This window comes from Nipponia nippon, unplaced genomic scaffold (genome assembly GCF_047370975.1).
Source record: "Nipponia nippon isolate SJK-2023a ecotype South Korea unplaced genomic scaffold, ASM4737097v1 scaffold_6, whole genome shotgun sequence".
Lineage (NCBI taxonomy): Eukaryota > Metazoa > Chordata > Aves > Pelecaniformes > Threskiornithidae > Nipponia > Nipponia nippon.
In genome coordinates, this window is record NW_028262380.1 from 7,430,759 (window position 1) to 7,456,344 (window position 25,586).

At 43.9% G+C, this 25,586-nt stretch overlaps 1 protein-coding gene across 5 annotated transcripts in view; it reads left to right on the forward strand.

Moving 5' to 3' along the window:
- The window catches only part of FGFRL1 (fibroblast growth factor receptor like 1), a 185,861-nt gene extending 165,675 nt beyond the window's left edge, over nt 1–20,186 (forward strand). For 4 of the 5 annotated variants that reach the window (XM_087737546.1, XM_087737544.1, XM_087737545.1 and 1 more), the window contains 3 exons: nt 4,159–4,443; nt 8,422–8,775; nt 11,694–20,186. In XM_087737546.1, coding sequence (XP_087593672.1) covers nt 4,159–4,443; nt 8,422–8,775; nt 11,694–12,103 — 1,049 coding nt within the window. In that variant the 3' untranslated portion in view covers nt 12,104–20,186. The remainder of the gene's footprint in view (nt 1–4,158; nt 4,444–8,421; nt 8,776–11,693) is intronic. The other variant, XR_015700031.1, reaches the window with a different exon arrangement.
- The last annotated feature ends 5,400 nt before the right edge of the window (nt 20,187–25,586 follow it).

Genomic DNA, 25,586 nt, shown 5'->3' on the forward strand with positions numbered 1-25,586 from the left:
AAAAAAGATGTAAGCACTACTAAAATTATTAGGCATTGACAATCTCATATCAGATTGTGTCTTGCTCTGTGCTGCCCTGACCCAGTCTTTCTTTGTGGTGCAGAGTGTTCCTGCACCTCTGCTTTTTCCCCTTTCCCTCTCTCCTGTGTCCTCTCCCCAGGCAGGGAAATGTCTGGGGCAGGCCACACACACCCCCAAGCCCTTTCCATCCGGCAGTGTTCACCAGCAAAATGCTGGTGTGAGCTGGTGTGCAGGGAGGGTCAGTGTGTGTCTGCAGGTCTCTGGAGGATAATGGGTGAAGGAGCAGTTTGTGTTTGCAGAGTCCTGGGTCCTAAAGAAGTGGGAGAGGAGAAGCAAGGTAAAAAAAAAAAAGCTACACTTTGCTTTCCAGCCACCATCGTGGAGTGGTATTGCTGGGGAGAAATCCTGCCCCCATCAAGAGCAGGGAGCTGATGTGGGGAAAGACAGATAGCCCCATCCATGTCTTCCCACAACTGACTGAGCTCTTATCCAAAAGACTTGAAAGTATTTCAATACTTAATCATATCATGACACTTTTTTGTATAAGTATCATGAAAGCTTGAAGTGGTACTGACCATCACTATGTGGAGGTAATTGTGGCAGATCACAGCAGACTACATGTTTTAGCTAACCACCTCGCTTTGTATGAGCAACGTCTGACAGGAGCCTCTGGGACTAATCCATGCACCTTGAGGTGTTCCACAGGGAGAGGAGACTGCTGAATTCCTTCCCAGGTCTTTGTGTCGACAGCCTTCTGTTTCATTTAATTTTCATTAGCTTGAATAAATCTTCATGGTACACAGCATTTCAGCAAGGAACCCGTACACAACACTGTCTCTTTGTCCCCATCCACTTGTGCTTTCCCTTGCTCTTGTGTGTGGCATAATTTATACTGTACAAATGTGCGGTTCATGTTTATGAAGCAAAAGCCAAGTGATGTGGAGGAGAACAAGCATGTGAAGTATAAATAACACAGAGGCACTTTGTAATGGCCTTCGCTGTCATTCCAACAAGCAAAACTTCTGTAAATGGTACAGATTTGGGGACAGACATTTACTAGCACCAAATCAAAAGAGACTTTTTCTGCCTCTCTCTCACACTGCTGCTTCTCCCTCTTTCTTCTTTGTGCTTGCTCTGGGTCTCTTTTTCTCTTTTATTTATGTGTCTCTCTCTTTCTCCTTTTTTGTTAACTGGCTTTTCTAAACTTGTCCAATTCAGGCTTTTGTCAAGGAAACATTCAGGACTGTGTAAATGGGATCTGTTTTCAGCGTATTGCACACAGCCTGGAGTAGCTTTTGAGACCACGTAATCACTTAACCTTCTTTAAACAAAAGAAGACAGACAGACAGAAAGAGCCAAAGAAGTTTAGCTTTACCTGTAGTTTGGTATGTATCTGGGCAACAATGTACGAGGAGTGAATGCAAAACTCTGGACAGATTCAATGGAGATATAGGCCTGCTTTTTTGGAAGGAGTTTGAAGTTTCTGTCTTGCAATGCCCTTGCTGACCCGGGACACCACCAAGTCCTTCTGAAATATTGCTGTGGAAGCAGGGAAGAGTTAAGGGACAGTGAGAGCTTAGAGTCACTCACTTGACTCTTCACTCTGCATTGGCAGTGTGGCTGTCCTGTCTCCAACCTGTGCTTTGATATGTTAGTCCAAGTCCAGGAATCCCATCTGGCGAGGATCTACCCCTGCCTGGACCTGCAGTTCCTAGTCTCAGAATAAATTACTGCCATATTAGAGAATAACAGTTTAGACCCATTTCATGGCTGGTTCTTAACCTCTCCATGCGCCTTGCAGACATTTACTCAGACAATTTCCACAATGACAGCCTTTATCAGCACATCTCCGTCAGCTCAGACTTAAACTTCGGCATGTCATGGCTCACAGCATGCAGCTCTGACAGGGTTAATTGTCTCTCTGGGAGGGTGATTGTTTTTGCTGGGAGGAGGCCTCCTCTTGCAGCAGACCCCAAGGGAATACCCAGCAATTTACGCACCATGACCTGTGGAGTGGGTTAGTATGTCACACTTGCTGCTCAGCTGTCACAGCAAGGACTTTCAGTGCCGGAGTTGCTCCGGTTCATTAGATTACACATGAAAGCCTCTGTATGGAGAGTAAAGCATTTCTGAGCAAGAGTTTGAAATAACATGAAGGGGCTGGGACCCAAAATGACAGCCAAATGGGGCAAGGGAAGGCTGCGGAGGCAGATGGTTTCCCCTACAGAAAAGGACTCTGAAGAGAGGAGTATGCCAAAGGGTGTCTTCTTCTGAGAGGGAGGGATGTTGAGCAAGGCTGCAGGGGGATGAGGACTAAGGGATATGTTCACAGGCCTCAGAGGGCTGCTGTTCCCCAGTGCTTGGAGAGAGGAAGCTGCAGACCAGCCTCCTCCATCCAGCCAAGCTCTGCTACAATGCACATCCCAGAGCTTCTGGCTCTCAGCCCTGGACAGGAGGGCCGGCTCTCTAGTAGGGAGTCCCACCGTGCCATCCTGTAGCTAACCTCCCTGCTACCTGCAGCACCACGTTCTCAGCTTGCTTTGGTGCGTTATATGCTACTGAGGTTGTGGCTTTCCAGTTGCCGTTGGTGAAGGCCAATGGGAGATGGGCATAATTCAACCCAGTGTGCCACAGAGCAGGCCATTCATTACCTATTTCTCAAGCAAAGGAGCAGGGAGGATTTGCCAGGGGAATGCAAAAATGCAGGGTGACTGCCCTTTGGGGCTGAAGAGTAAGATCATGGTAAGCAAGAAGTAAGGTTCAAAAGCAGGGGGAGAAACCTGTTGTGGAAGTGCTGAATGGACTCGGAGGAGAAACTGGCTTTGCCAAAATAAAAAAAGACGACAGGTGAATTTGGCAGGAGTATTTTGGATGTAGGGGGACAGTGCCAAGTAGGAGTCAGAAGTGGTGTTAATCCAGCAGGAGAATGCAGTTAGAAGTGCCCCTGGAATGGCATTGCATAATTAAAGTAACTATGAGAAATTTGTAATTTCTTTTGAATTCTTCATTACAGGATACTATTAGATAAGCTTTTGCCTTGCAACAGATCACGTTCTATTGTTTCAACTGTCTTAAAATTTTTTGCGAAGATCTTTTTCTTTCCATTGATTAGTTAGACCAACTCATGACTTTACAGGAAAACTCTCTGCAATGTCAGTAAAGCTACTAGGTTGTAAAGGTGCTACCTCTTTTCCCCCTGGAATTCTGACATAATCTGAATTAAAGTTAGGTGCAGTCGAGGGTATAAGTTTCAGATTTTGCTGGGTGGGGACCTTGCATTTCTCTAGTGTTCTTGTCACTGCCGTTAGAAATATTGGTGATTTCCTTACTAAGACAAGGTGACTATATTAACCCATGATCCTGTCCATCAGCAGCTATTGCTTCAGCTTCTCCATTTTTGGGATGGACTGGCATGGGGTTATCTTCTGATAACAAACTCAAGGGTTTTTTATTGGGTCTTTCCATTTGTTTATTTGCTTCTTTGGGCCTTTCAACATAAATGCTTCATAAATTAATGTTGAATGAATTGCATACATTTAAGTTTAGATCAACGTACAAAAGTCTGGCACAGTTCTAAGACTTTCCTACATATTGAAAAGATGGTGACTCTTCTTAAGTCCCATTAAAGCCAGGGAGAGCTAAGGGGCAAAACATCTTCAGAAAATTAAGCTTCAAGTGACCAGAAAAAGACTGAGAAAATAGTCAGCTTGACAGGAATCTGAATTTTTTTCCTTTGGTCTTGGCTAAGAGCTTGCATTTGTGGCATGGAATATGGTAACAATTATAATGTGATTATGGGGCCGCATTTTGCCTTCAGCTACAATAGCATGATTTTGGTATTATTTTGTGAGATGGTCTGACACAGTTGCCTTACAGACACCGAGAAATTCCAGGGTTGTGCTATGCAGAATGGTAATGTGGTGGCCACAGCAGTCCAGTAGACATTCAAATGCATCAGGCTGGATGGTGTCTCCTTTCCAAGGAAATCAGTTTGAGCTGATACGAGAGAGAGTGATACACTGGTATGTATGTGGCTGCCAGGTGCCTCTCAAGCAAATTTGGCCATAACACTTGACAGCAGTATCCTTCTTTGCATGCCCTTTGCTCACCACAGTCAATTTTTCATGCCTTTTGCAGCCCGGCCCAGGTTCACACAGCCTGCAAAAATGAGAAGAAGAGTGATCGCCCGTCCTGTCGGCAGCTCCATCCGCCTGAAGTGCGTGGCCAGCGGGAACCCACGGCCTGACATCACGTGGCTGAAGGACAATAAGCCCCTCACGCCCCAAGAGATTGGGGAGAACAAGAAGAAGAAATGGACGCTAAACCTGAAGAACCTGAAGCCAGAGGACAGTGGGAAATACACCTGCCGAGTGTTTAACAAAGTTGGAGAAATCAATGCAACATACAAAGTTGAAGTAATCCGTAAGTGCAGCCTCTGGGGTGGAAAGACAGGGAGGGAGTTTTGAGAAAGTAGGCTGAGGCTTAGCAAAGAGAGCATGATGGCAAGTGTGCAGTGCCAATACCTGGACACAGAATTGGAGGAGTGTTAAAAACATCAGCAGAGACAGAGAAAACATTACTGAAACTCTAGAATAAACATAACACCTGGGCAAGACAGAGTAGCAATAATACAGTTTAGTAGCTGAAATGAGGAGAGATAGATACTTGGGAAACAGTCATCTCTAAGGGCACCTGTGTGGTAAAAGTTCGCTATTGCCCAGTTCAATCTTACACTACCAACAGAGTCAATTCAAGGACAGACTGAGAACTAACTGAGAAAGCCCTTTCACGTACCGTAGAGGAAGTGGAAATATTTAGGATGGCCCAGATTACTCTATCAGAGTGGTAATAGGGTGAAACCAATCAATCAATTGAAAATTTTCAGTCTAGATAGCTGTAAGAGGAGGCCCACTTCATTAGAGAAGTCTCCCAAGGGAATTAGCAGAAATCTTATGACTAGAGTGATTAGCCAGACAAGGCTTTAGGGCCAGATTTTAAAAAACATTTGGCCATCTGAAGGTTCAGGTGGGTACAAATGAGACACTAAAAAAAAAAAAAATCCCACTGGGGTCCTGTCTGTATCATTAGATGCCTACATAGCTTTAGAGATTCAACCCTTAGAAGATGAGCTGTGGGGGATTACCCTGCATTGCGGTGGGGTAGAGTAAATTGCTCTTCTTACTATCTAGCTATTCTGATTCTTGGTCTCTAATCTCCTGTTTCCCTATTATTACTGAAGATAATTATACTAAAATCCTACCTAAGCCTACCAGAGAAGAGCCCTTATTTTTAAATCATTGTGCTTTGTCTATGACATCATCATAAGTTATCATGGAAATGATTACAGAGCAGCCAACTCAAGAAAGTGGAGAAGATTTGCTGAGTGGAGGGAAGACTGAATAGCCTTCATTAATGAGGAGCAAGGGCATGGAGGGCTATTTCCAGCCACATGGAAAGCATGTTGTTTGTCTGTCTGTGCATACATTTTAGCATGAGAAAGTTTATCCCAGTGTGAAAGATTGTTCTTAAAGGTAAAGATCTGTTCTCTGATAAGTCCTTTCTCTAGAACCACAGGAATTAAAAGCACATGTGGGGAGCTCTGTTGGGCTCCAAAGGCACAAACCTGCTGGACATCTGGGATTGATAAAGATGCAGCTGTGTGGAGACAGTAAAAACATGTGTTTACACTAAAACCAGGAGCAGAGACAGGGAAATGAATCAAACCCCATCCTAATGGCAGCTGTGGCATTTTCACTTCATCAAAACCAGACAGCACCAGGAACAAACCCCTCTCTATGTCCCTGTTTATCTTGGTTTTTATCAACTTAAAGATGTATGTAACCTTTGTTTTCATTAGCTTTTGCTGGCTAGGAGTGAAAACAGTAACGAAAGCTGGAACCAGAGTCAAGGAGATAAGGGCATTAAGCAGTTTTCAGACATCTTTCTATTTTTAACATCATTCTGTGGAGTGTTACAGGTTTCATTCAATTTCCTCCTTTTTTCCCCCCCAAGACTCCACTCCTAAGTCCTGCTTATCTGAGTCTCAGTCTCCCCAGCTGTGATTCCCACTCATAGTCCCAAGGCAAAGCCTATGGAGACCACTGTGGTATTTTTGTTTCCCGAACACATCTTTAGAGCCCTCATTATTGAAAGTATCCTGAGTTTTTGAAAGAGGGTCCATTGTTCCTTCCTCTCATCCCAAAGCCAGTGCTGGTGGGAGCTGTTTTGTTACATGCTCAATCCAAAAGTGTTTGCCATCAAAAGTGGTTGTTGATTGCCAGCAGTTACCACCCACTGTGATACCATAATTTCCCTCTGTGCCAAGGACAGAGGTTTGCAGTACCTCCTTGTCTGGAAACTGTGACAGATTTCTCTGATGCTAGCACTAAAAAAAAATCCAAACATTCCTCAGAATGAGGGATATATTTTTCCTTTGACTTTATGTGGTGTTGACACAACCTAAGGCTTATGATCATGCTGGAAAGGATGGTCTTGTGAACCTCTTGTGTTTGATTTCCTTTCCTACCATCTTGTTTCCTTCATCAGCTGAGACTTGAGGCAAAAAATTTTGTGAGAAAATAAAGATTTCATTACTGGCTGGAAAAGCAAAAGCCTTCTGAGCTCTTTCTCCACAAAAAATTGCTCCATAGTGAGTGTGGGGATGATTAGACTGAAGAAAGAAATAATAAAAGCAGGGAGGTGAGGATGAAGTGAAGATTTTCCTCACCAGTAGTGCCTGTGGTCTCAGCTCCCCCAGCAGAGGATGACATGGCATATAATGGCTTCCAGTAGAGCTTGGTCCCCATGGGAAGCTACCGGAGATGACAGATATCTCCTGAAGGACTCCCAAACAAAAGATGAGACAATATACACAGCCTGCCATTAGTCCATGAAAGAAGGGGCTTTTTCCCATCCAATTTTGTCTGTCCTTAGGGAACATTTGGGAAGACCAAAAGAAGAATGAACATGTCTTACCCCGCCCCTCACTGTCCCCAAACTGGAGGTAGCCGCAGTGCTTCTGGTGTGGACTCTCAATAGATCTGTGCTTGTAAATAATCTGGCAAAAAGCTGAGGTTGTGTCTGAGAATACATAAAGGTTCTGTCATATTCACCTGTAAATTGCACCCTACCAGAAATGGTGGTAGGAGACACAGCATCACAGAATCACAGAATGGCTGAGGTTGGAAGGGACCTCTGGAAGTCGTTTGGTCCAACCCCCATTGATAAAGCAGGGTCACATAGATATGGTTGCCCCGGACCATGTCCAGACGGCTTTTGAGTATCACCAAGGATGGAGGGCAACCTGTGCCTGTGCTTCGTCACCCTCACAGCAGAAAAGTGTTTCCTGATGTTTAGAAGGATCCTCCTGTGTTTCAGTTTGGCCCATTGTCTCTGATCTTGTCACTGGGCACCACTGAAAAAAGCCTGGCTTCATCTTCTTTACAGCCTCCCTTCAGATATTTATAAACATTGATAAGACATCATCGGGGTCAATATCAAGTGAACATTTACAGTGAAATAATCCACTTCATTTGTGTTCAGACCTGTACTATTCCCCAAATTTGATCCTGAAATGGGTTTTGGCTTTTTTGGCTAGTATCAGGCCATTTGTCTTCCTCTGGTCAAGGCTCAAGAAAGATCACTGCAGCCTCTGACCCTGTAGGTCAAGGCACATCATTAAGATCCCAGATCCCATTATTTGGGGATATGGTCCCTGACACATGGGAATAAGCAGGAGTACAAGGAAGGATGGCCCCTTTTGTCATCTCATACAGTAAGGGAATGGAGAAATTCAGCAGTCCACACTGGACTTACAGTACCTGCCAAGCAGCAGAAAGGCCAGGTCTGACTTGTGTGGTGCCAAGTAATACCACTGCAAACTGGGTACCTAAATATAAATGCTTCACGAGTGACCTGAGAGAGCAGAAACACAGCAAAGACAGAAAAACCTTCCATAGGCGATTCTTAGGACCCCGTTTGCTTAGCAGTTAGGAGGGTTGTTCAGTGTACAGAAGAGAGGGCTGAAGAAAATCTTCCAAAATATAAGGGCTAAGAGGGAGAGCAAACTTTTCTCCAGATCTGATGCAGATAGAGTGAGTAGCTTCCTTGTCAGAAACAGGAAGATTCGGGCTGAGCATGAGAAAAGACTTGCTAAACCTCAGACAATGGAGTAGTTCTCAGGAGAGACTGGAGAGCATCTACCATTAGATGCTTTGGTAGAGGCTGGGCAAATTTATATCAGGAGAGGTTTGCAGAAATCTCAGCCTGCCTTGGGGCAGGGAGTTGGACTAGACAATTATTTTGCATCCCTCCTATGCCTTTTTCCTATGTTTCTGCAATCACAAGTTAATGAGATTGGCAAACACCTTTTTCCATGGACCTCCCTGTGTTTTTGTGCAGAGAGGACAAGGTCCAAGCCCATCCTGACAGGGACGCACCCCGTCAACACGACAGTAGACTATGGTGGGACCACATCCTTCCAGTGCAAAGTCCGCAGCGATGTCAAACCTGTCATCCAGTGGCTGAAAAGGGTGGAGTATGGCACAGAGAGCAAGTACAACTCAACCATCGATGTTGGGGGACAGAAGTTCGTTGTGCTGCCCACGGGGGAGGTCTGGTCCCGTCCCGATGGTTCCTACCTGAACAAACTGATGATTACTCGAGCTAAGGAAGAGGACGCAGGGATGTACATTTGCCTAGGGGCAAACACCATGGGCTACAGCTTTCGCAGCGCTTTTCTCACAGTCCTGCCAGGTGAGTTATTCCTTTTATTCTCCCATCTGAACCAATAGTCTGCATCATGGTATTTATTAACACAACTGCTGATGTCCATCAGGCTCCATGGCCCTCTGTGATGCTGTGCTGATTTAGGCTAGCCCAGTTCTGATAAGAATCAGTGAGGGAATAAATCAGCCCTGATTTAAATCAGCCCCTGCTGAGTTCCTCTTGATGATGGTTTCTTGTCTCCCTTCATGGGGAATAATGATTCCAGCAAGGTGAAATAAAATGAATGATCTGGTCCTGTGTGAAAGAGGAGCTGGGAAATGATACTGCAGTTGCAGGCACTACATCGCTTCAGCAATAGGATGTGGGAGGTGAGAGGGGAACTGAATAGCAGCACCGCTTGCAACCCCGTTCCTAAACATTTCTTCTTTCTCTTGCTCTTATTTATATTGCTTTTACTGGTAAAAGGAAACAATGATACAGGCCCATAAAATGAGAGAAGAATAAAAACTGTCCCGGTCACAAGGAAAGGAAGAGAACAAGTGTGAAAGGGAGCATGATTGATTAGTTAAATTCTTACCCAGTGATCCCCTGGGGACCCTTGTACCAAACTCACAGCTGCTTCCTTCTCTCCCCAGGCCTCAGAGCTGGTGGCCATGTTCAACTGAGGCTGTACCAAGTGTGTTTCAGGAGCAGCATCCTCATTTTGTCCTTTGCTCCTTTGCCTCCTCACTGTGCAGTTCTGCTGTGATAAATATTTTTTATTGAACAGGGCATTTCTTTCTGCCTCATATTGCCATGTGAACCTAGCTTCAGATCCTCCAGTTTTATGACAAAAATCAATCTTACTGCTTTTTCTTCTCTCCACCACTGCAAGGCCAATACAGCTAAGAGAGTACAGGAGCTGGAGCCAGTATCAGAACATTTTAGCTGTCGGGTCTAATGGGGTGTCTCCAGTCAAGACACCAGTGAGAGACAGAGATCATTAACTCTGCTTTTCCGTGTAGGTAGTGGGGAAAATGCTCATGACTCCTGTAAGGCAGCATGGCTTCTTCTGCTCACTGATTGCCAAAGCTCTGCGTTTCAGCAGCCATCGAGAGTCCCTAGCTTGAATTTAGACACTGACAGTGGGTTGCCAAGTAAGAGAATGCTCTTGGCGTCTTCTTCTGCATCACTTTAGGGCTAAACTCCAACTAGAAAGCCTGTCAATCCCAAAGAAAAGGCTGCGTGGGTGGGATATAACTCAAAGCCTCTGGGAGTTTCTGAACTATGAGAGTCTGATCCAGCTCCCACTGAAATTAGTGGGAGACTTTCCATTGATTTAAATGGGACTATAATGAGGCCTCATAGCAGAACCAGAGCCTGCAGGCCTGTTGTTATTGGCAATGACAGAGAAGGAGAACCCAGTTTGCCCTCAGAGGCAAAGATGTGGTTGCAAGGCCATGAGTTAGAAAAATACCATTTTGCTTGTAAATCTACCAGATTTGACATAGACAGCTCCAAAGAACAGCATGGATGAATATCAAAACACTTTCGTTTCAGCCCAGCAGAGGATTTCTGCCAACCAACATGAAGACTGTTGTTTTTGTGGTCAGCTGATGGGTCAGTTCCCTGGTCATGTCTTGCTTTGAGCAGGGGGCTGGACCAGATGACCTCCAGACTCCCCTTCCAGCCTAAAATATTCTGTAATTTCCAGTGTTGGTGAATCAAAGTTTTGTCTATTGAGGTCAGCAGTATAGGTCCTTCTGACTTCAAAGAGACCACATGGTATATATTTAATATTTCAAACTAGCCATAGAATTATTTGTCAAGGAGGGAAAAAGACATTAATGTCCTAAAGAAGTTTGGCTTGGAAGTTTAAAGTGAGATATAACATATTGGGCCATTTGGATAGCCTGAGGCTGTCAAAGTTTCTGGAGTGTCTCCCTTCAAGCTGAATTCTGTGCCTAGGTATTTTTCAGGGCTTTGGAAATACTGGCTGGTAGATATCTAGATGGGGATTTTGATACCTAGGATCCTATCCCAGGACTCCTTTTGGGTCTGTGAGTTGAGCGATCAGGCTCAGAAACTGGAGTGGCTACCCAGGGATGTACAGGCTCCCAGGAGCAGAGAGGGGAAGCGGGAGGTAGGTGTGAAAGATGCTGTCTGAAGCATCTTATCTCCTCCGGTAACTGAATTCACTGCCCTTGGGAAAGCCAACAGCAGCTCCAAAGAGATTGGTGGAGGTAGAGACCATTTGGCATAGGGAATGGGACACACACTTTAATGTCATGTGAACTTTCAGTTCTCCATGGCTTGGGCACCAAGAAGGGGACACCAGCTCACCTGCATTTTCACATCCTTCACCCTTCCTCCCAGCCACACAAGAAATTCAAGACAACCTCTCCAAAACACCACATTTGTGCTGCCTGCCATGGCGGAGCGTTGCTGAGTAGCTTCAGTATTGCCAGAGAGGGATACTAAAGAGTGTACTAATGCAGACACAGCTACACCTGGCAGAGGCAAGTGGGCAACGTGCCGTTGCTCTGCGCAACCTGATCGTGCCTCCTGGGTCTCTGACATGGAGGTATTGCCGACATGTCCCATGTTGTGTCCTCCAATCTGGGCACCGAAGCTCAGTCTGTTGCAGAGTGAGGGTGTTAGGAAACTCTCTCGGACTGGCTCTAGTGCATCCATTAAAGCTTGGATAAGAAAGTTAAAAAATCCCCCAAAGACTCCCCTCCCGACCCCTAAACCAGAGAAAATGAGTTGCTTGTCCTTCCAGGAGCACTGAAAAGCAAAGCAGTTACCAAACATCATGTGCTGGCTTGATTTCTCCCTTGTTACTTAGTCTGGCAGGGTTGCCAGACAGCCTGTACAAAAGCCAGCCCAAGTGTGACATCTGTTTTGAATTCACTTTGCCTGCATTTAATTAACTCTTTCTGTCTCTCTCCTGCCATGATGTCCAGATCCCAAGCCTCCAAGTGCACCTGTGCCCCCCTCCTCGGCCAGCAGCCTTCCCTGGCCTGTGATCATCGGCATCCCTGCTGGAGCCGTCTTCATCTTTGGAACCATCCTCTTGTGGCTTTGCCAGACCAAGAAGAAGCCCTGCTCCCCACCAGCTGCTGCCCCCGTGCACCGGCCACAGCCCCGGGACAGAATCTGCGTCTCCCAGGTCCCCGACAAAGACTGCATCTCCTCCATAAACTATGAGGAATATGTCGCCCAGCAGCAGCATTTACTGTCACAAGGGCCTGCACTCGCCCCGGCCATGGCATCCAAAATGTACCCAAAGATTTACACAGACATCCACACCCACACCCACTCGCACGTGGAAGGCAAAGTCCATCAGCACCAGCACATTCAGTACCAGTGCTAAGAGGGTGGCCGTGTACAGTAGCTCATTTGGGCTTTTCCTCGTGGTACCTCAGAAGAGACTGCTCCAAGTCAGCTCACACTGCCAGCAATAGGCAAAGCAGACAGAAAAGATTATATATATAATTTTAAATATATATATACATATATATATAATTGTATATGCGTGTGTGTATGTGTGTATATATATATGTGTATATATCTATATCTATCTATATAAATATATATATATACTAGAGAAAGACAGAGAGAGAAAAGAGATTTTTTTTTTAATTATTGCAATCAGGATGTAGCCGAGGAATAATGAAGGAACTCCAAATCTCAGCAGAGAGGCAGCCATCTCCAACAGCGGAGCCTTCCCGGATTTTTTAATTAAGGTGGCGACCAGTGAGACAGGACACGGGGACGTGAACCACCACCTTCTTCCTTGTGTTGCTAAAAGGAGCAAGAAGAGCAAGAGGTGACTGCGGTGCTTTTCTGGATGGGCACTGGTGTTCCTGTGCCTGCTGCACATCACTTGCATGGGTGGGAAGCCCCCAGACCTGCTCTGCCTGACTTGAGCTGTAAAGTACCTGAGGTTTAGTGCCAAAGCACAGGAAGATATAACCAATTCACCTCTTCCACGGGAAAAAAATAACACAAGAAGATCTGGAAAAACTAATTTCTATTCACAACGTGAAATGCCAAATGCTTCTCAATCGTGGTCATTTGATCTGAAACGCTAACCAAGTTGGTTGGTTTGATTTCTGCAAGTTGAAGGCATCGTGTTTCCCATGGGAGGTTGTGCAGATCAATCCACAAGTGCTCCACTCCCCGGTCCTAGGACTCAGTGCCACTGCCAGGAAAAAGGAAAGAAGGAAAGAGGAACATTGTACAGAACACCTTTATATTTATATTTAAGAAATAATAATAATTAATAATAATAATAATTGAACTGCTGATGGTGAAGAAAGCAAACCACGCTGTCGTTCTCTGATGGCTCACAGTGACAAGCTACTGGATTTTCTACATGAATGCAAAATACGTGAAAACATTAGAAAAAAGAGTAAGAAACAAAGAGAATGGAATAATAATCGGTTAGGAGAAAATGCATTTGAGAAATATTCACCTAGGTTGTGTGTGGTTGTCCCCTTCCCTCAGATAACATTTTGGAAATGATACAACTTTGTTGCAGTTCAAACAACAGTAAAAAACAGAAAGAAGAGAAAATAAATAAGGACCATATTAAATACCTATATGGACTGGAAATGAATTCAATTGCAAATATAAGACCTTTGTAATTCTATATAGAGTTTAAACAGAAGTCATGTATATTTAATTTATTTTGTTAAACAAGAAAAAAAATGTATGATATTTTCCTTGAAACAGGCATTTCTATACATATTTTTGATCAAAGAAAATAAAGATTTTTTTTTTTTTTCAGGTTCTATAGATGCCATGCTCAGAATATACTCAATGTAGCATGTGACCAACTGTTCTTCTAACCTAGAGGTCTTCTATCTCTATGCCTTTTTACACTAGCCATGTGTAATCTCCTAACTTCATCTCAGGTACCGCTGGTGCCATCATTTCCATCAGAAACTGGCCTTTTCCACTGTTTATATTCTGTCTGTGAGGGTCTGCAGAGGCCAGATCTCATGGACCCCTTGTCATCTTCAGTAGAAAAGATCTCTGCTCGCAAGGAAATCTGTTTCACTATGCATTTTTTTTGAGAGGGAAGGAGGTTGCATTTGGTTTTTAAGCACAAGCCTGCAATGGGTTTTCTTTTTAAAAGAAAATTTTGTAAATCAAAACATAATAATTTATGAGCCTGTAAAATGAACTTCGGCCTCAGGGTGCTTGGGAGGGGAAAATATGAAATGTAGGTGAAACATTTCATTTGTAAATGCAGCTGCTGAAGGAGCCAGCGGAGGGTGAGTTGGGTGCAGTAAAAAGAGGACGTGGGGAGCTGCTCTCCTCCAGGAGGGCTCACACCTTCGTTCTGCTGCATGCCAAGGAGAGGCACCCAACCCTTCAGCAGCCAAAATTTTCTTTATAGAAGGCAGGTTCAGCAATGCTGCAACTGTTTGCTGTTCACTTGAGTTTCACTTGAAGTTTGCTGGGAAAAAAAACCCTGAAAATTTGAAACATGCCAATTTTTAAGTTTGAAACAACTTCCTGCTCAAGCCTGTTCTGTGAAAGAGATCTTCAGCAAACCAGCTGCTCCGTTTAAAAGTGAAACACTTCATTTAACCTGAAACAAAACAATGCTTTAGGCTTTGCTTTTCTCTGAACTTTTCTGAAGGTATTTGCTCTGGGTTGACCTGCAGTGATTTTTCTGCTGGCTTGTTTGAGTCACCAGCAAACCAAACAGTCCCCTGTTTGCTCAGCCGTAGAGCTGTGAGATGGGGCCCCAATTCAGCAAAGCATGTAAGCTCCTGCTTTCCTTCACCAATACATGCTGATCCAAAATGTCCCTTTTCTGCCTTAGCCAGCTCAATCAGTGGCTCCATCCCTGCCCACTGGGCTGGTACTGGCTGGAGCCATCTGGTAACTCTGGGGAAGGGGAGCAAGAGGATGATGAGGAGGAAGTAGAAGAGGGAGACCTTCCTACTCATGTGGAGTTTACCAACTGGCACTGTTGCAATAAAGCATTGCATAGCACGCTCCTCTGCTGCTTTCCTGTATGTTGTAGTAAGAAATCCATGTTATAACCTCTACAGGAAGACCATCCGTCATGATGGTCTTCCTGTAGAGGTTATAATAAAACAACCCATTGCTATTTTTTTTTTTTTTCTAGCAGGAGGGTTCAGTTACATTTTGTTAACACAAATTTATGAAGTCCATAAAAGCTAAATTCAGATCATGGGTATCTTCGCACGCACCCTCTCTGCTTTAGAGAGGCTTAAATAGGAGCACTGAGGGTCTGTTTGGATATAAGGCATGATTTAGGCAGGAGTTCTTAATGGCTATAGTTTATTGAGTGATTTCATTAAAAAAAACCCAAAACTCAGAAGCCTCTATACACTAAATGCATCACCTTTATTTCAAGAAGGCAGTAAGCGGATGTTTCCATGAGAGATACCAAGGGCTATATCTCATATCTCATGCCTATGGGAAACGACTTACTGCACCATAGTACATACCAAGCTACCACACATTTCAGCAGCGTTAGGGGCACAGCAGAGGGCAGGATGCACCCGTAAGCCCGTGGCCCTTCTCTGCTCTCTGTGCCAGTGCTGCAGTGAGAGGACGCTTCTAACACATGCTGTGACAGCGGTACTGATACCAGCTTCAAACGTGGAGGTGAATACTGGTTTTGTATGGTTGAACTCTAAGGAAGCCCTAAGAGACTGTCCTATGGCACTTTTTCAAATGGCAGCTGTATTGCTGACCCTCAGATAGAGGGTTAGTGGTTAAAAGAAGCACTTCTGCATTTCCCATACAGCATAATCTTCCAGACTGAGCATAACGCTCTCCACTGGTGCCTTCTACCCTTTGATCCAGCTCCGTAGTGTTGTATCATGCAGTCAAAAACTTTACATATTGCCAGATATGCTGAAGGAGTGGCTTCTTCCTGTCCTTTAAAGCTCCTGCCTTTAGACACAAATCTCTAGCGATGCTGATAGATCTCCAAAGGGAAACACTGCAGCAAACCATCCAGCATGGACAACGCAACAGCCAAGCGCAGCTGCAGCTCTCAGCCACGGTGCTGAGAAGGCAGCTCTGGTTTTGGATGTGCCATGTGAGATGCTATAAAGGTCTTGATTTGAGAAAGCTTGGGGTTTTCATCCTGCCTGGGGTATCAGCTCCCTCTTGAGCATCTCTTGTTGGGCACCCAAATTGCTGTGAAATTTCCCCCTAGGGAAATATCATCATATGCTCTATTTAAGAGGGGCTCTATATATTGTCTGGGCCTTGTGCTGGCTTGCTGTTCCTGGGTGGGTTTTGCATTTTTTGAGGAGTTATTTTGCCTCTACAGCGTACCTGTAAGTGCTCTTGAGTCACTATCCCATGCCCTTCTGCATGCCATTTATTTTCAGGGCTTGATTGTGCCTTGCATGTACTGCAAAGTCTTCCTTACTCTAAATAAATTCAGCCAGGTCCTCCTTGTGTTTGAATTTGTTTTTCATCAGCGGGACGAGATTTGGACTCCTCTTCATTCATGAATAGAGGGTATTTAAAGAAGAAAACCATAGTCTTGCAATTAGCTACTGACCCTCTTTTGAACACAGAAGTTTTTTATGCTGTGTATAAGTATACATATACATATAGGCATATAGATGTACATGCCAGGCTGTGATACAGAAGGCAGTTGTATTTTTAAAGCCATGGGGCTTCAAAGATCAAAGGAATTTTAGGCTTAGAACTCACCATCTTTGTTTATTTTATTTGCATTACAGAACAAACATGGCCTTACCTGCCAGTTTGTGTTGGCATTTTTAAACTTTGTATGGACAATATGTGTATGGTCGGCCCTTTCAAACTAAAAACTTTTATCAGACATTTAAAATAAAAAGTGTCACATGATTTTCAATCGCTGGCAAATACAGTCGCTGAACACATCAAAATGAGACAGCATGGCAGAGCATGTGTATGCCTGTGGCTGTGTAGTAAAAGTTACAGAAGAAAAGAAAGGAATAAAAGCCTGGAATTGTGTTAATAGACAATAGAGTTCTGTAAACTTACTATATTTTGAAGGAAAGGATGGCTCTGTGTGTGTGTGAGGGTGTGCACATGTGTGTGTTCACACACATTAGGAATATGTGCTGGCAAGACAAAGCAGACAATATTGCAAAATTACCTTTGCACCACAACTTGGTCTGGTATTTTGTGTAGGTGCTGTGAATCTAGCAGAGGCATTGGTGTTTGAATGGTTTGGAAAAGGTTTGGTTTTTTTGTAAAAAGGGACTATTTTTCCTCTCTTCACTTCTAGAGCCAAATGCCATAGTTGCACCAGGAGCCAAACTGCCATTAGCAAGATGAAATTTTGGGGTCCCTGGAGCTGACAGCCAAACTCCAGTGCCTGGAGTGGAGCAGGGATTTCAGGGTCAAGCCCAGCATCTCCACCCCTTTGAGGCAAACGTGTGAGCATCTCACTACTCACTCCAGAGGCAGCAAATATCCAAGCTGTGATACTTTTAAATTAAGAAAAGCTGTCCCTCACCCAAACTTCATCTTGACCTGACCTGGACATTGGCCCCAAAGAGCCCTGTGCAGAAATTGCACACATGGGGTGGGAAAGGGGAAATATTTCTCTGTCGGTGCCATTTCTGTGGCCGTCTGAAACCCTTCAGAGGTTTGAAATATTGGAATAAAGCTCCAGGGAAGATGTAGCAGTGAGAAAAAACTGCGAGGTGGTCAAAGGCTAATGGGGAATTTATCATGGCTTTGCTATCTGGACATCACCTGTGCCTACATGGGGTACGCTGAGCGTGCCCACGACTCCAAATGCCCTGAAGTCGATGATTATTCCACATACAGCACCCGTTCCAGCTTTGCAGATGCCAGTGAGAAAAAATCCCTGCCATGTCCATTGGGAAATCAATCAGACGCATGGACTTATTGCAATGTTTTTACATCTTTGTTCTGGCTGGGCCATTGGCAGAGAAAGATAGGAGTTAATGGCCAGAGTATGAAGCCAGACACATTTAAATGGGAAATGCGCACATTTTGGGAGGAGCTATCAAAGGAAGGGGCAGACACTGCATTTCTCAAAATCTTCAAAACAAGGCTAGGTGCTTTTTGGACAGGGTGTTTCAGTTGGATGCATGATTTTGGGAATGTTATTAGGGTAAAGGGATACATCTAGTCTGGATGGGGTCATCTAGTGGTCCCTTCTGGCCCTAAAGAAATGTAGTCAAGCTGCAGAGAAAAGGAGATGCAAGCCAAGCGCAGGTCCCCTGCACCCGGCTGTGCTGCTCCTGGCGAGCGCTGTAGCTGCACACACGTGCACCACAGACCTTACAGCAACGTTTGGCACATGGCAGCCTCGCTCAGCCTGCACACCCAGCTCCACTTGCCTCCAGACTGTATGTATGTGATCTCAGCACTTTCCAGCTTATTACTACAGTAATGGCATTATTTATATAAACCAGAGCTGTGCATCGACATTTACTGTGTCTGCAAGAAACCCCTTGTGTAAACAGCAGCGTAGCCTTTTGCATACGCATACCCAGCTCATCTACACTATCAGTATTTTAGAAAACTCTTACTGGATTCGCTGCAGTTAGTGTCATGAAGGATTTACATGCAAATCTGAATGTAAACACATGAGGTTAATGGCCTGCGCAGTTGCTTAAATGTGTTACTAGGGTAAGTATCAATCCTCTTTTTGCCATGCATGGGAGCCGGCCAGGATCCTGCCCTGCCCTGCACCCTGGGCTGGACACAGGTCCCCCCGGCACACTCATTCGGACACGAGGGGTTTTATATTGGGTTGTACCGTTTGGCCAAAGTGACCCTGCAGGTGTCCTACACTCATGGGATCCCAGCGGGCATTAGAGGCACAGAGAGGGTACCCGTGTGTGTTTCTCTGTTTGCGGATCGATGGATGTAGTGAGGGTGCGAGGGGCATATAGTCACAAAAACGCCTAGCTTTATGGATTGGGTTTCACCTCTAAATCTCAGCAAGAATTTCACAGAGGAAGAAATGAGGCATGAAGGTACTGGGCAGGGTTAGGGTCTGTCATCCAAATATGCTGGGATGCACTCAGGCCATTTGCCAGCTCGGTTCTGCATTCTGGATCTGCCAGAAAATGGTAATAATTAGGAAGCTGTAGGTATTTCAGACTTTCTCTTGACCTTATCTTACCAGCAAAGCATTTCTTGGGCCAAGATTCTCAGCTTTTAAAGGTTTGCTACAAATGTAGAAAAAAAAAAACCACCAAAAATGTGGATGATTGTAGTTGAAAATAGGAAGTAATGGCTGATAAAACCATATTTAAAATACTGGTGCTGCATTGACTGTTAAGTGGCACATACATATTGTCTGTGTATAGAATGGAGTCTGGAGGAAAGAGGATGCCCATTTTATATTTCGTGTTTAGCCCAGGCACCTTTGTGTGTGTTTACCAGCTTCAAGTCTCTGAGAACACTACCTGGAGCTATGACCTTTATTTGTCCTTAATTTAGCTTTTACACTTTTACTTTCTTTTCCTTTCTGCCAGTCTGTTGTAATTAGGATTTAACGTATCCCCCAATATATGTGGACATCAGCAAAGCAATGAATATTCTTTTTTTTCCCGTTTTCACTAACCAAATCCAGTCCAAAGTACTATTTCTATCCGAGCTGATCTATGCTTTAGTTAGAGGAGTAATAAATAACACTTTAGACCAGACTTCAAAATGCTTTTTTTCCTTTGATCTGAGTAATTAAAGAGTCAAGCTGCTGTTCCTGAGCGTTTTCGGATGGAATTACACGAGTTACACAGCTCTTCATTTGTATGTCATTAAGCATTATGTTTTATTGCTGCTGTTCAAACAATTAGTACCTAAATATGCCCCATATTCTCATAAAGAGGCAGTAGCAGTGTTAATGTTAATGCCCTGGTTAACAGTTTGTTTCCATCCAATATCAATCAGATCTTTACTGATGCCCTTCTGAAGTTGTTCTCTTCTGCAGTCATTTAACTGTGCAGCGAAGTGAGGATAAATCGAACAATAAAGTTAAGTAAAAATGGCATTTCTCTTAACACAGGAATTTTTTTAAGTTCATTGCAAGTTTTGGTTATAAAAAGGCCAGTGCTTCATGGTGATCAGTCATTTTGACATTTTTATGGTGTTTTTTATTACCTCTGGCTCATTTCCATACTAAAGGGAACATTTGTAACAATACTTGCTCGCTCTGTTATGATTAGGATTGTGCTTTTGTCGTGCTTTGTTCGGCTGTTGCTGCGCTCAGTAATGCTCTTGGCACACGTCCTCCCAGACCCTGCGGTGTGTTTATTCAAAAGGAAGGAAAAAGAAGTGTCTACTAAAACAATAAACTACTACTGCTTGCGTTAACATGGCCATAACTTCCTTGTTCTGCAGACAATCAGTTAGCAAAGCTGTTAGGTAAACTTGCTCCCTCACTGTTGAGAAAATAAATATTCATGAAGCTTACAGCCACGTTTTCCTGTGCTTTATTATTGGGTTGAAAATGGTGAAGGATTTTAGAGCTAATGATTTAATTAGAGATAAGGATGGAGGCCCAGATCCTGAAACCAGTGGGAGCTGGGATCCTAAATATTGCTGAGCAACTGTGGAAGGCTTTAAGGCATATTTTGCTGAGTTATTTCAATATTAATGCTATTAATATAGAAAATTGAAAATATTAATGCTTTCACTAATGCTGCCTAAGACAGGAGGTGAATGTGAAAAGAGGAACCGTGAACGATAAGAAGGAGCAATTAAAACGAGGGGGAGAGGTGACATGTCACAGGAGGTTTCCAGGGTAAAGTCAAGTCTTTGCTTTGATCGGTCCGCATGGGTTGGAGCCTGGGAGGCAGCTGGGAGCTGCTGCTGGGTGCTCCCCCCAGACCCAGGACAAATCGGAGCACTCAATTCCCGCTATAACAGACAATATCTCTTGAGCACATCACTGGAGAACATATTTAATTCAAAACATGTTCTTGCCTTGCATGGATTTCAAAGAGAAATAAGGATGTGTTTTAAGGCCTGGATTCATCCTCCTTAGCGAGGTAGCAAAGTTAGGGACAGAGTAATCATGAGCTTCCTTAAATAGGGAAGAGAAACTGGCACTTCCCAAAGATGATTTGGTTTCTGGGTGGAGAAAAAGACCCCCAAAGGTGTTTACTGTTCCAATGAAGCCAACAAGATATGCTAAATTTGTCATCCAGGTACCATGAAACAAAAGGCTGAATCTGGCTTTGGCTCTGAAATACAGTGTTGGAAAATTACAAAAATATGCAGCAAATTGGTGAAGTGTCCATATACATTAAATTTGCCCAAACCTGATAGAGACTTCAGCAAATAATTGTGACTTTCCTTATGCTGCTGTGTCTCTGCAGCATTCCTCTGAGCCTGGGAAGCTGATGTTCTCGTGAACTCTCCCTGCACGTAGGAATGGGAAACAAAACACAATGAGGGAATCAGAGGGGAGAGACGTGCAGGGTGGGATTGCCTGCCGGTACAAGCCCCAACTTTCATCGCTGTTTGCCGGCCCCAGCCCCACGCTGCCAGGGGAACACAAGCTGCCCTCTGTCATGGTTCAATAAGAGCAAAGAGCTCTCCCGCTTGACATCACAAGAGATGCATTTCGATGTTTATCTGAAACTCTCTTCCAAATGTGCGTGCACAATAGAGGCTGCGTGTAAGGACAGGTTCAACCCAATATCAGAGAGAAGTGATAAAACACTTTTCTCTCATTTTGATGTGTTAAGACCTAATATTCCCATATGCTAGAAAAGATTTGTAAGAGGCCATAAAGTCAGCACAACTCTGTTTGCACTTGCTTTTTGGTTCCTTGACAGTGCTGGAGGGGCCTCTGTGCAAACACGACTCTGCGGTCAGCATTTAAAGTGGAAGTCCCTGCAGCATTTAACCTGATTTGCCATCTTTGCCAGAACAGGCACCTACAAAATAAAAGGCAGAAAATCACACAGGCAAATCAAGGTCAAAATGGCACTTAAAAATCACCTGCCTGTTAAATAATTTTCAGAGAAAAGATGATATACATTGTGTAGGTAAATGACTGAGTGCCTCTGTCTATTTCCAGAGTGTCTGCACTCCAGACACCTTTGCCCACCTGTTCTTACTACATCCCTGTGAATTATAGCAATAACTACTCTCACTGTGTAGAAGAGACATTGAAATACAGAGAAATGAAAAGTTTTTTTTTAAAGCAGGAAGAACAGAGATTTGGACTTGGATCCATGCATCAAATGAATGTCTGTCCAAAGCCACCACCTTCCTCATTATATCAGTAGTGCTGCTTTGACACAGGGAAATCACAGGACATCTGCTGTCTTTCAGAGCATCAGGGGTAGCAAACGAAGACCAAGATCAATTATTTCCCAAACCTGAGCTGGTGACAGAGTGAAGATACTGGAGGCCATACTGGGGTGGCTGTGTTGCAGTGCTGAGCTCAGTTTCTCAGTCAGTGGAAGGCGCAGATGATTTTATTATTCTGTTCAGGGTGATGACTTATCCTTGTTTCTCTGAAAACATGGTCTAAAAGGTGGAGCTGTTTCCCCAGCCACTGGGTGAGGCCATCAGAGTGGTTTGGGTTGAACTTGGCTTCATGGAAGTGACTGGGAGTCTTATGCTGGACTTCTTGGGAGAATAGCTCATTTCTCTTAAGAAGCTAGCAGCTTTCTGACAACTGCTGTCATCAGCACTGAGCAATGTCTCTTTTTTCCTTTTTTTTCTGGGTAAGTATGTGCAAGAGAAATACAAAGGGAAACTTTCCTTTGCACCATCCTGGAGGACCTGTGCAAGATGTGTGAACATCAAACCTTTGTCCTACAGCTACTACAGAAAGTTATTTGTGTGTGGTTCCAGCTCATGCATGTCCAACACTCAAAAGCTTTTATCAAAGGCCATGTGCTGTCCTTCAGAAAGCTTGGGGAAAAAAAATCATGACAAATAATTCACATTTCAACCAGCATTAAATGGAAACTTTACCAAGCAGATTCAAATTATTTAATAAACACTGATAAGTCCCTCCAGGAGTATCAGGCAACAAATGATAGACAATATTTTGGCAGTGAAGACAAGTGGCTGCTTCCAACAATTATGGATGACCAGACTGTCTAGGAAACATGTTTGGATTGTTAATCTTGATAGTTTTTTGTTATTGTGATTGTAGCTGGAGGCACTAGTACAGGGAAAACTGTATCAGATGTGGATTTTTTGTAACCATGTGGTGTTAAATTTTGGATGTCTTGTTATTCTGAATTAAAAAAAAAGAGTCATAAAAATTTTTTAATTTCCAAAGCCTTCAGTGTTTGTACCATTTTTAAAATCTTATTATAAAGATATATTCTTAATGCTTTTTAATTTTCCAGAAGTCAACGAAGAGTGTTTACAGAGACAAAACGTGTTATTGCTGTTTTCAATCGTGAAGTTACAGTAAGCATTTTATGATGGTTGCTTTAATATATGTGTCACTGGTATTGGGTGATACGGAAACCCATTTTATTGTTTCCAAGACTGTCAAATATTTGAGCAGTCCCATGGTTGTATTTGTAATATTGTAAGTTGATGTCCCTAGGTTATTCCACAGTATTTGGAGCTCAGAAGCTAGATTTTTTAAAAAATGTAGTGGATTAAATGTTGAGTGTTGGAGACATGTTTTGGTCTTTGCCTCTGGCAATGCCTGTGCAGTGTGTATGGAGGACTAGTCAATAATTCCCATTTTTCCAAAGGGAAATATCAGACACTGGAAGCACCCAAAGTCCAGTGTGCATGGGACCCACAGCCTGGAGTGCTCTTCTGTACATCCCTTCTCTCAATATCCAAGCAGTGTTTCCTTTTAAAACACACCTGGAGGATTTGCCACCCTTTAATGTGAGGATCTAGTGATTGTAACTCTCACTCAAGGTGTGGGAGAAGGGCTCTGTACACTCCAGTCCCTGAAAATTTTCCAGCCAAAGCCCTGAAAATTGCCCCAAATCCTTACTGAGGGAAAGGACGCGAGTGGCTTTCTTTCAGACTCTGAGGTGAAGCAGCATGAGAGCTGTTCAGATGAAACCCCAGCCCCCCCATCTCCTTGCAGCCACCTTAATTCCCCCTGGCTTTGTGACGGATGGCTTTGGAGACGAGAGGGGAACTATTACCTCAGGGCAGGCTATCACATCTCTCGGTATGTGCCCTGGAAGAGGAATGACAGCTCTGCTGAAAGGCTGGAAGAGATGGGCTGAAAATGGCTTCATCTAACATATCTAACACAGGCAAGACAGGGAGAGAGCAAGTTGCCAGGACCCATATTTGGAAGTCTTTCATGGCCATCATCTGCCATCATCTCAAGCCAAGAATCATAAGCATTATAACAAGGAGATATACTTGAGCACAGAGGATTACAATTTTCTCAAGGATTGTTGTCATAAACCCCATAGTGGGTAGAGCTTAACATAGTTTATGATAATAACTGAGTATCACATTGCCCATAGCATCAAAAAATGACAGCAAAATTCAGCAGCAGGTGGGCAGCTTTAATTATATAGGCTCCAAAGGGAATAAACACTGGGATGGTTTTTACTGTCTGTCTGGTATGAGTCGGTCCACAATGACCCTACTGGTGCAATTTGGTGAGAATAAAGCATCTAGCCCATATTTAAGCATAAAAAGTATCTTTTTTTCTCCCTCCTCTCCCTGTGAGAACAGAGAAAAGAGGATTTGTAGGAGGAACTAGGGGATGTAATACTGTCAGTGATTTGCACATATCAGGGCTGAAACATCAGACGGAGGAAGTACCCAAACAGCTGGGACTGCAACAGATGTTCTCCAGACAGCTCTGCCTCATGAAGATGTAGTATAGTAATAGGTCACGTTACAGAAACAGAAAATTAAAAAGAGTGATTTTACATGCATGAGCACTGGCTCCCCGGGCCCAGCAGTATGAGTGACACTGAACAGGGAAAGGCAGCTGGGACCCCTCTGAAGAGATCATTGTGTCCTTTGCCACCAAGACCTGCTTTTCTAGCATATAGATGTCTCCAGCAGGAATAACAAGACTCACAGTACTCAAACACCGAAAGGGTGAGTGCAAAATCCCCTTGCCATTCCTGAAATTTAAGGGTGGATTCTCAATTACTTGATGCCTCTGCTTCAAGGCTTTTAGCCTCTTCCGCTGCCACTCTTCCCCCAGGTCACTGATCAGGGAGTTTCTTGTATACTGACCTAGAAACACAAATAGCTGTAGGACGTGGAGCAACTTTGCCTGAGATTTACCTAGATGCTTATCTTTAGTCCTCAGACATGGTCAGAAGAGCCTCTTATGTTAAAACGAGGTGGTGATCTCCCACCTGGAGCTCCACTGCTGCCTCAGCCAGCCAGCCACATCAACCCAAGACCTCCCAGAGAAGGTCCCAGAGTGTGGTCAGAACAGCCACTACTTTTGCTCTTCATAGTGGCTGCTGTTTGCATGCTACTGCATTTATCTAGGAAGAAAGAGGCTATTACTGAGACCAAGAAGCACTAAACTTTCCTTTCCTTCATACTAAGAGAGTGTCCTAACCACCAGGTCATAGGGTTTCTTGAGAGCAGTCCAGTCTTTTCCTTGAAGCTGAGCTGTTTTGCAGCTAGGAATACAATAGTGATGAGGTCAGATGGTGAACAGGGAGCAGAGAGCAATATCTTGTACTATTATTACTTTTTTTTCCAAACTGGGCAGCTATTGCTTCCACAACGAGCAACATCTGAAAAAAGAAACTGGCCTTCTTCACTCTTTCCCTTTGGGTACATAGAGTAATTTGTTACTTTCCTGGCTGACTGCTCTATTTTAATATGTCCCCACAGTTTTCCTCATTTACTTATTTTCATTACAAAACTGAAGATTGCCC